Source organism: Papaver somniferum, chromosome 11, assembly GCF_003573695.1.
Source record: "Papaver somniferum cultivar HN1 chromosome 11, ASM357369v1, whole genome shotgun sequence".
Lineage (NCBI taxonomy): Eukaryota > Viridiplantae > Streptophyta > Magnoliopsida > Ranunculales > Papaveraceae > Papaver > Papaver somniferum.
This window is the reverse complement of record NC_039368.1, coordinates 14,686,335-14,697,276: the sequence shown is the minus strand read 5'-3', so window position 1 is coordinate 14,697,276 and position 10,942 is coordinate 14,686,335. Positions and strand designations below refer to the sequence as shown.

General features: G+C 34.8%; 3 protein-coding genes across 3 annotated transcripts; 1 reads left to right on the top strand and 2 right to left on the bottom strand.

The window, feature by feature from the left end:
- Nucleotides 1-1,800, bottom strand: LOC113322358 (cationic peroxidase 1-like). The gene is made up of 4 exons (XM_026570431.1): nucleotides 1,498-1,800; nucleotides 1,198-1,389; nucleotides 891-1,056; nucleotides 1-608 (listed from the first exon to the last, which is right to left on the bottom strand). Exons 1-4 carry the CDS (start codon nucleotides 1,735-1,737, stop codon nucleotides 226-228), a joined length of 981 nt encoding a protein of 326 aa, XP_026426216.1. The 5' UTR covers nucleotides 1,738-1,800; the 3' UTR covers nucleotides 1-225.
- Nucleotides 1,801-2,939: 1,139 nt separating this feature from the next.
- On the bottom strand, nucleotides 2,940-5,498 carry LOC113322361 (cationic peroxidase 1-like). Its single transcript, XM_026570434.1, has 4 exons — nucleotides 5,215-5,498; nucleotides 4,803-4,994; nucleotides 4,536-4,701; nucleotides 2,940-4,275 (listed from the first exon to the last, which is right to left on the bottom strand). The coding sequence occupies exons 1-4, from the start codon at nucleotides 5,452-5,454 to the stop codon at nucleotides 3,893-3,895; spliced, it is 981 nt and encodes a 326-aa protein (XP_026426219.1). The 5' UTR covers nucleotides 5,455-5,498; the 3' UTR covers nucleotides 2,940-3,892.
- Nucleotides 5,499-7,377: 1,879 nt separating this feature from the next.
- On the top strand, nucleotides 7,378-8,353 carry LOC113324161 (ABC transporter H family member 2-like). Its single transcript, XM_026572488.1, has 2 exons — nucleotides 7,378-7,771; nucleotides 7,881-8,353. Exons 1-2 carry the CDS (start codon nucleotides 7,378-7,380, stop codon nucleotides 8,351-8,353), a joined length of 867 nt encoding a protein of 288 aa, XP_026428273.1.
- The last annotated feature ends 2,589 nt before the right edge of the window (nucleotides 8,354-10,942 follow it).

Sequence of the window (10,942 nt, the reverse complement as noted above, 5' to 3'; positions counted from 1 at the left end):
AAATGTTAAACCAAACTTTAAAGCTGAACAAAACCTGATACCAAAAACAAAATAACTCATGTCTTTTTTTTCGGTCCACCAAAAACTATTAAAATTCGCTATACTACTTAAACACAAAACTATCTCATATTATCTATGTCTCATTATACAATGAGACGAACATAATACAATTGCTCTTTATTTTGATGATAACCGGATACATAATTATCAAAACTAAAACCATATTTAATTGAGTTTCCTGCAATTAGTTCTGATTTCTCCATTGCTACCCGTTAAAGGGCTAAGATTTCCCATCTTTACCATGGCAACAGCAAAATCAGTCAAGAATGTCGGGTTGTCATTGCTGTAAGTTGTCACTTGAGCATCTGTAGATCCACTATTGAAAAGTTCTTGATCCGAATGAAGAAGTCCTTTCTTGCTAACTAAATTCTTGTAATAAGTGTTATCGAAAATTATTGGGGTTGCGTCGAGTGGGGAAAGATTATTATCATTTCCTGATGTTGGACAACTAGTCTTCAAAGATGTAGCGAAAGGTGCATCTATGTTCGTTTCATTGTGGATTCGACTTCGAAAAGTTGTGCATCTAGCTTGACCAATAGAGTGAGATCCTAATAAAGAAGAATAAAAAAATTCAAAAAAAAAGAAAAAAAGAATTCAAGAAGAATAAAAATAAAGGAAAAGAAAATTAGTAAGAGTACGTGATGGTCAGTTTATATATAATCTCGTGCATGCCAAATCAGCTAATAATGGTGTTGACATTGTTGTTATAGAAAATTAGAATATAGTCATGCGAACTGTTTGAATCGGCCTCATCTTAAACCGCTCTTTGAGCGACATATATATAAAAAAAAAAAAAAAAAAAAATTGTTGCTGTAGTTTTACGCACTTACCAGAGAGAATCACCATTTCTTTGGTAGTAAAACCTTTGGTGGAGAAGGAAGCAATCAAGCCACTAAGACCAAGTGTGGCAGCGGGGAGGTTGCTATTAGCATCACTCATACTTGCAGTTTTAGCATCTCTTCTTCCTAATTGTACAACCCATGGACGCCCACCCAACTGAAAACAAGTACATATTCTGAATTACTTAGTTATCTTACATACACTCTTGCATGCTTATGTAGTTATTTAAATGAAAATTACAAATATCTGTCAAAATAAAAAGAGACAAATGATTAATAATAAATATAAATGGCTTACGGCAGCAACAGAATCTCGAGCTGCAACGGCAAGAATGTCAGCGCAAGAAACAGTTTTAGGGCAGATTGCCTCAACTTGAGTTTTTATGGTGTCAATGACATTAAACCCTCTCACAGAATTTGCATTTGGTCCTGCTGTCTTTTCTCCAGTGAAGCTTGATGTATCATCCAACAGAATGGAAGCATCACAACCCTGTAATCAGATTCAAGCAACAATTACGAGTTTATGCAATTAGTACCATATATATGTAAGCAGATGCTAACTAGCTATTGAAATTACTAGTATTCATCGTTCACTTGCATTAACAAAGCAGTCATGAAAATGAAGACGTAATAGAGAAGCTCCCATTCTGGCTTCGTTAGAAACTGCATTTACTACTGCAGCTTGGATGGTAGGGAGGAGGTTAGGGCAACTAGTCGCATAAAAAGTGGAAGATAACTGTGCAGATGTTATGCTAATATTCATGCCAAACATGCACAATGATGATACTAGAACAAAGAAAAAGAATGGCCAAGAAGAATATGAAGAGTAAGAAGCCATGATTGAAAAGACTTGAGAGATGATGAATTAGCTGGTTATTAATTCTATCTGAATGAATATAGAAGAACTAGTAATTTGATGTGTTAGCTTATGCCTAATTGATTCTTATTTATAGAACTTCAGCAATGCCACAGCTACTTTCAAATAAGTTGTAGTATTTAAATATATAAGTATAATCAAAGTCAAATTATGTAGTTTAATTTGTTTAATCAGCAAATTGCATTTCATACGAGAGCAGGTAAGCCTATATACGTCTGATGACCGTGTACATCTTGGCCATATATGCATGGAATTCGCGGAAGTCAAAAATATCGGTGTCCTATGTCTCATCTCGCCTCCATCTCTAGCTCTTTCTCACTTAAGCAATGATTTCTCTATTTTACGTACTCTGAAACTTACCTTTTTTCTTCAACATGAATTTAAAGGAACTAAGTCTAACTGTTTAAGTCCTAATATGTCAGTGAAACTTACCAAAAGGCTAAAAAGGTGTACTTCAAATGTGTTTCTTAAAGTGTAATCAAAAGAAGCCGTTGTTGGTTGGTGAAAATCCTCAACATTTTACTTTATAACCGAAGCAACGTATATCATAATCATAACAACTTATTAGAATATCTGGCTTGTTTGTCTCTTAAAGTGGCAATAGGCTTCATGCAATTGTTTTACCGCGTACATTTTCCTAGTCATGCATATGATTGAACTACCTAAGTATGTTGTGATCCTACACGCCATCCTACCCATACTATGTCTGCTATGTTTACACTCGATGTTCTTTTATGTGACATTTACAGCTTTTTGGTGATGGATACGTTTTCGTCTAACTGTCCGGTGAAGTTTTTCAAACATAAGTAATTAATTTCAGATACTGCGTATAGCCCTCGTTAGTTAATCAAATATATTGCTTGGCCCTTTGACTTCTCACAATTCCCTAGAATCACTACCTTTTGACGTTTTTTCACAAACTGTCAGTACATGACAAAATTATAAACACCGAATGTTTTTCGTCGAAACGCTGAAATAAACGCTATAGGAGTCATATAGGACAAACAGCCGGCCTTCTGATACATGCACCTGATCCACATTTGATGTTTCCCAGCGTAGTTAAATAAAATTGTACTAGCAATTAGTCATACAAATCCGCCGTATTTATTTACTACTTAACTAAGTTTCCATTTGGGATTGTCAGCCGTGAAGAAAATGGAGGCCATGTTTATTCTTTGGAAGATCTTTGCCTTCCACAATTATCTGGTTAGTTGTCGTCCGCAAATTGTTGCAGATAGAGTTCCCGTCAAACTGATCTCCAATTTCACCTTCTCTTACTATTTGATTAGCTGCGAAATTTTTTTTTTCCAAACGATAGCAGATTTGTCGGGTCAGGATGTTATTCCAAAGTAAACGCTCCAAGTCTCTAATGCATATCTGGGCGACTGTGTATTGGGTTTTGGTCAGGAGACACATTCTGGGTAACATATGCATTGATGCATATTTAAGATAGGTGCGGTCAAGAAGCAAATTAGGGGCCACTTGATCAACTACTTTTTGGTCACTCCTGATGTTTTATCGGAATAGCTGATATTTACGTCACGACTCACGATATAGAATTCAGATCACACTATCACAGTATGTAGGTTCAGAGTAACAAAGGAGAGATGGATTTTGGGGAATCACTTGGTGAATTAGGGATGAAGTCTGCAACTTCTTAAAGTATATGTATCCCTGTTACCTCTTGGACTGAAGTCGTTATATAGATACCGAACGATTTTATAACTCGAAAAGCTACTCCAGCAACAATAATATGGACGAGTTTGTATGGATAGAATTTAAGCTCAAACGGGGATCTCGTGATATCCAATGTCAAGGTGTTGCTAAGCTCGTGGTGAAGTCACGAAAGCAATTAAGGATGTCTCTTTAGTGAACCACATAAGCTTTGTGGATCCTTTTTCTGGTTGGTTATATATAAGCAAGGGCGTAAATTTATCTTGTACGAGGACAACCATTTATGTAGCCTTAATGGCACATGATCTATTAAACACGAAATCTGAAGTTTAAATCATCTTATTTATGATCCATTGAACTTACAATGAGACGAAGAGAATACAGTTCCTCTTTATTTTGATGATAAATGATACAGAATTACTTATCAGAACTACAAAAATCCTTAATTGAGTTTCCTGCAATTGGTTCTAATCTCGCCATTACTACCTGTTAGAGGGCTAAGATTACCCATCTTCACCATGGCAACAGCAAAATCAGTCAAGAATGTAGGGTTGTCATTACTGTAAGCTGTGACTTGAGCATCAGTTGAACCACCATTGAAGAGTTCTTGGTCTGAATGAAGAAGTCCTTTCTTGCTTACCAAATTCTTATAATATGTGTTATCGAAAAGTAATGGGGTTGCGTCAAGTGGGGCAAGATTATTGTCATTTCCAGATGTAGGACAACTAGTCTTCCGTAATGTAGCAAAAGGTGCATCTATGTTGGTTTCATTGTGGATTCGACTTCGAAAAGTTGTGCATCTTGCTTGGCCAATAGAATGAGATCCTAATAAAGAAAAGAAAATTAGTTAAGAGTACGTATGGTCAATTAATATATAATTTGATGCGTATGAAAGGAGGTAAAATAATGTTGCTGACGTTCTCTTTAATAGAAAATTTGAGAATAAACATGTTTTTTTTTCTTTTTCTTTTATACGCATGAGTATCAACATCTGAATTGTTCTAATCAACCTTATCTGAATTGTTCCTTGAGAGGCATATATAACCAAGTTTTTTGTTGTTGTAGTTAGTGACAAATTAACTTACCAGAGAGAATAACCATTTCTTTGGTAGTAAAACCTTTGTTGGAGAAGGAAGTAATCAAACCGCTGAGACTAAGAGTAGCAGGAGGTAGGTTGGTATTTGCATCATTCTTACTCGCAGTCTTGGCATCTCTTCTTCCTAATTGTACAATCCATGGACGCCCACCCAACTGGAACAGAAAAAAATGTAAAATGGCTGTATTTTGTAACTAATATCTAGAGATTAATCAGGAGAAAGGAGGGTGAGTTATGTAATGAAAGATTGTCTTACAGCGGCAACAGAATCACGAGCTGCAACAGCAAGGATGTCAGCACAAGAAACAATTTTAGGGCAGAGTGCCTCCACTTGGGCTTTTATGGTGTCAATAATATCATATCCTCTCACTGAATTTGCATTCGGAAATGCTGTCTTTTCTCCTGTGAAACTCGATGTGTCATCCAATAGAATAGATGCATCACAGCCCTGTAGTTTTACACATACGCAATAATTGTGTCAGATATATTCTATTAAGGCACCATACGTGCAAAAAATCTCAGCTTTTGCTGGGTGTTTCGAAATTCAGTGCATGAAGGGAACATGCACATACTTGAGCTAACTAGCTAAAAAGCCTAAAATGCATCACCATCTTATGGAAATTACGTTTGGAAATTTAAATATTAAGAGATGGAGATATGAGACTTGCATTAACGAAACAGTCATGAAAATGTAGACGCAATAAAGAAGCTCCCATTCTGGGTTCATTTGAAATTGCAGTCAGTACTGCATTTTGGATGGTAAAGAGAACATTAGGGCAACTGCTCGAATAGAAACTTGGAGATAACTGAGCAGTTGTTGTACTAATGTTCATGCCAAACATGCACAGCGATGATACTAGAAGAAAGAAAAAGAATGGCCAAGAAGAAGATGAAGAAGAGTAAGCCATGATCAATAAGACTTGAGAAGTGATGAACTTATTCAATAGTGAATCTATTTGGTTTTAGTGCTTGCTGTGAATTATGTCTAATTGCCATACCTATTTATAAAACATCTCTATTCTAACTAACTAAGCGACATGTGCAAATGTTAAACAAGTATTAGTCAAGTCAAATATACAATTATTAGTAACAGTCTGTACATTCATATATGTGGGTATTAGATGATCAAGAAGCACCGAAAATAATTAGGATTAATGTGTATGATTTTCTATTGAAGTCAATAAAATCGGTGTTTTATGTCTCTTCTTGTCATCCCTTTTCTCGTCTTCGAAAGGCCTTTTTGTTCTTCTTTTGTGGATCGTAGTAGTTATCAACTTTTGATATGTTTTAAATCTTTAAAGTTCAAATCAGTAAAGTCTACTAAAAACTGTAAAGGCTCAATGTAGTTCTTAAAGTGGTCTAGAACTCTAGGCTGACCCTTTAGTAGTTTTGGTCAATCAACTTTCATGGTGAGATGGAACTTCAGCTAGTTTTCATTAACCAATGCATACATCTGTTAAATAACTTAAATTAGGTAGTACGCTGCAACCAGAATCATATATGCACCTCCATGACATATTCATTGACATGTTAGCTATATAAACTACCAAAATAGATTTTCGCTTGCTCACTGAGGGGGGAAAGAAAGACAAAGGCTTCTATAACAAGTTTAATTACAAACTACAAAGGTGATATCTGAAGTCGTAGAATCCACAAAGTGCTGCTAAAATTTAGCTCATTAGTCTTCAAATTCTGCAAAATTTAAGCATTTACAGTTCAGACTTTGTTCACAGTTTAAGACAGGCTTGATTGCTTGAACATTTTAACCATGTACAGAAAAAAAATGATTACACGACTTTTGTTCGATTTCATGTTTGTCAATGACATTTACAAATCCGGCTTCATAATGACAATTTCATTTCTTTCAATCCGTGGCGACCAAGCTATCCCTTAATTGTCGATCGACCTGTTTTGATTAGTGACACATGGTTGAAAATTTGTAATATGAAACGTATTGTTAATGTGATACAACCGATTCATGACAAATTAGTGTTTTTTCTTGAACTTGCTAAACACTATAGACAAAACATTGCAATAGTTAAATACTATGTGAGCGTATATACATTGCATCTAAGTTCTAATCATCAAAATTGTCATCGAAGACCTTGTGGCATACACCCGCTTTAGTATGAACTAAATCCATAATTGATAATCTTATGTAATTAGGAGGCGGCTAAACAGTATAGATCAGCCGCATTAGAATTTAAAGTTTTAATTTAGCATTTTAAGATCCGACCAAATCCCTGTGATGTAAACTGCCCAACTGATGATATGTGTTTTTATTTGGAGGGGAGCGGTTTTTGGCCAAGTAATATTCTACCATCCATAGTGTAATTAAACAACACCGTTAGAAATCATGTCTAACCAATACTATGATTTGAATCAGATGCGAAAATTATATGCACAGAAGTAGTGTGAAGATTATATACACACAGGTTTTAAAAATAAGTCAGTCTAAGATTATAATTTGAAGCCCTACGTTGATGCTTGACAGTTAAGTTTTTGAAGATTCTAGAAGTTATTCTGTTTAGGAAATACGTGCATTTCAAGTTGAGTTTGTTCTATAAGTTTGCCTTATTTAAGAGTTTAAGTTTGTTTAGATATGTTTAAGTTTTTCTTTATTTAGAACTCTCGGTGCTATTGGGCAGTATAAATAGGTTGTAAAGCCATGGAACAATGTACACCAGAATTGTTAATCGTATGAGTTGTTTAGAATTCTCTCTTGAAACGTTTCTTTCATAAGTCTTTGTATATCAGATATCAACATCTGGTAGAATTCAATCAAGGTTCCAGTTTTTGAAGGAAAAAAATTTGAGTATTGGAGAATACAGATGGAAAATATATTCTCATATCAAGAGGTATGGGATATCATTAATACAGGGTATGTAGAACCAGCAGCAGGAGATGAATTTACTACAGCTGAGCAAACTACTTTAACAGAAAATAGGAAAAAGAATTTGAAAGCTATTTATATCCTTCATCAAGGAATTCATGAATCTATCATGGATAGGGTTGTATATATCAAAGAAGTTAAGAAAGCATGGGACTCTTTAACAAGGTATTACAAAGGTTCTGATAAGGTGAAGAAAGTAAGATTACAAACCCTAAAAAGAAAGTATGAGTTGTTAAAGATGGACTCAACTGAGTTGATAGCATATTTTTTCTCAAGAGCATTAAGTCTTGTTAATGAGATGAAGGCTAATGGAGATACTATAAAAAGACACTGCAATTATAGAGAGAATATTGCGTAGTTTGCCAGAAAAATTTGAATCCAAAGTTACAGCAATTGAAGAATGTAACACAATATCTGATTTGAGCATTGATGATGTGTTAGGTTCTTTGCAATCTTATAAGCAAAGAATATTAGAGAAGACAGCTGTGAAACCAGTTGAGGAAGCTTTACAAAGTCAGATAAACTGGAACAATGAAGCAAATTCAAGAAGATTTCAAGATAATAAAGGAAGAAAATTTGTTGATAGATCTAAAGTCCGATACTATAATTGTCAACAAATTGGTCACTTTCAAAGTGAATGTCCTGAACCACGGAAAGATGTTTATTACAACAGCAATAAAACTGGAGGATACAACAATAATGGTGGAAATTACAACAACAGAACTGGAGGATACAACATCAATATAGGAAACTATAACAACCATAATGGAAGTTACAACAACAAAGCAGGAGGTTACAATAATAATGGTGGAGCATACAACAACAAAACTGTAGTTCACAACAACAAAGATGGAGGATATCGAGCTGCGAATCAGGATAATAAAGCAAATATTGCAGAAGAACTAGATGAATAACAAGAAACTCTCTTGTTAGCTTGTTATTCAGCAGAAGAACAACCACAAGAACAATGGTACTTGGTCACAGGTTGCAGTAATCATATGACTGGGAAGAAATACTTATTTGTGAATCATGATGAGTCTGTGAGATCGATTGTAAAATTTGAAAATAAGTCAACAGTTCCAGCTATAGGGAAAGGAATGATAGGAATAAGACTCAAGAATGGTACACAATCTTACATAATGGATGTATTATATGTGCCAAATCTGCATCAAAATCTTTTATGTATGGGTCAACTTTCAGAAAAAGGGTTCTCTACGAACATTTACAATGGAGTTTGCACAATTAGGGATAAAAGAAAAAGGTTGATTGCTAGAGTGCAAATGACTAAGAATAGACTGTTTCCATTACAAATTCAGCATCAAATAGAGAGATGTTACAACTCTACTATTGATGAAAATTCTTGGTATTGGCATAGGAGAATGGGGCATGTAAATTTTAATAGTTTACAACTTCTCGCAAGAAAAGAAATGGTTTCAGGATTACCAACTATTCAATCTCCTGATTCAAGGTGTGAAGATTGTATTAATGGAAAACAACATAGAGATCCATTTCCCATAGGCAAAGCAAGAAGGGCATGGGAATTATTGGAATTGGTTCATAGTGATCTATGTGGACCAATTGAAGTAGAATATCATGGCGGAAATAGGTACTTTATCACTTTCATTGATGATCTCAGCAGAAAAGGATGGGTTTATCTATTGAAATAAAAGAATGATGCATTTCTAGCATTCAAGAGATTTAAGGAATATGCTGAAAATCAAAGTGGTAAAAGAATTAAAGTTTTACGTACAGATAAAGGTACGGAATATACAGCGGTTGATTCTTTTATGAAGGAACATGGAATACAATATCAATTAACTACAAGATACACACCACAGAAAAATGGTGTGGCAGAAAGGAAAAATCGCACCATTATGGAGATGGTACGTACAATGAGAAAAGCAAAGAACTTACCGAAAGATTATTGGGCAGCAGCTGTAGATTGTGTTGTCTATGTGCTAAATAGATGCCCAACAAGAAGTGTGATTGGTATGAAACCTGAGGAAGCATGGAGTGGAAGAAAACCCAGTGTGAGACATCTTAAAATTTTTGGGTGCATAGCATATGCACACATACCTAAAGAAATACGGAAGAAGCTAGATGACAAGAGTGAAAAATGCATTTTAATTGGTTATAGTAATGCAACCAGTGGTTACAAATTATTGAATCCAGAAACAGGGATTTTTGAAGAAGAAGCTAAATTGGAATGGAACACAGAAGTATAAAGAATAATGATTAATGAAACAATATTAGTAGAAGAAGAAAAAGGAAGAAATGAACATGAAGAAAGAATTGGAAATGAAAGAAGAATTGGAGATGAATAAAGAATTGAAGATGAAGTAAGGACTGATAGAGTACCACAAAAAAATGCAAGACCATTACGTAATCGTAACATACCAGCTCGACTGAATGATTATGTTGTTAACAGAGATGATGAAGAGGAAGAAGAAGTGAACTTTGCCTTATTTGGTGACTGTGATCCAGTAGAGTTTGTAAACACAGAATCAAGGATGGAGAGAAGCTATGGATATTGAGATAGAAGCAATTGAAAGAAATAACACATGGGAGCTCACACTTCTTCCAGAAGGAAAGAAGGAAATTGGAGTCAAGTGGGTGTACAAAACTAAATATATACCAGATGGTGAAATAGAACGTTTCAAAGAAAGACTTGTAGCTAAAGGCTATAAGCAAAAACCAAGTATTGACTATTTTGAAGTATTTGCACCTGTTGCAAGGTTAGATACTGTCAGAATGATTATTGCATTAGCAGCACAAAATCAATGGAAAATTTTCCAGATGGATGTGAAGTCATCTTTTCTAAAAGGAGTGTTAGAAGAGAAAGTCTACATTGAGCAACCAGCTGGTTACATTAAAGAAGGGAAAGAATATCATATTTTATAAATTAAACAAAGCATTATATGGATTGAAACAAGCACCACGCGCTTGGTATACAAAGATTGATACATATTTTCTTGAAAGAGGTTTTGAGAAATGTCCTTATGAACATACTTTGTATGTACATTCTGATGCTCAGGGTAATCAAATTATAGTTTGTCTCTATGTTGATGATCTTATCTTCACAGGAAACAATACTAAGATGATTGATGAATTCAGGGAGGCTATGATCAGAGAATTTAAGATGACAGATATGGGTCTGATGTCATATTTTCTTGGTCTTGATGTTTTTCAGTCTGATAAAGGAATTTTTGTGTCACAACAAAGGTACGAAAAGACTTTATTGGAACGTTTTAAGATGAGTAACTCCAAAGCAATTAGAACTCCAGTAGAAGAAATATTGAAACTAGAAAAGGGAAGAAGTGGAGAATGTGTGAATCCTACATATTTCAAACAACTTGTAGGAAGTCTAAGATATTTAACTTCTACAAGACCAGACATAGTATATGGAGTAGGACTTGTTAGCAGGTTCATGGAAACACAATTTCAATCTCATCTACAAGCAGAAAGACGTATCTTGAGGTATGTAAAAGGAACAATTAATTTGG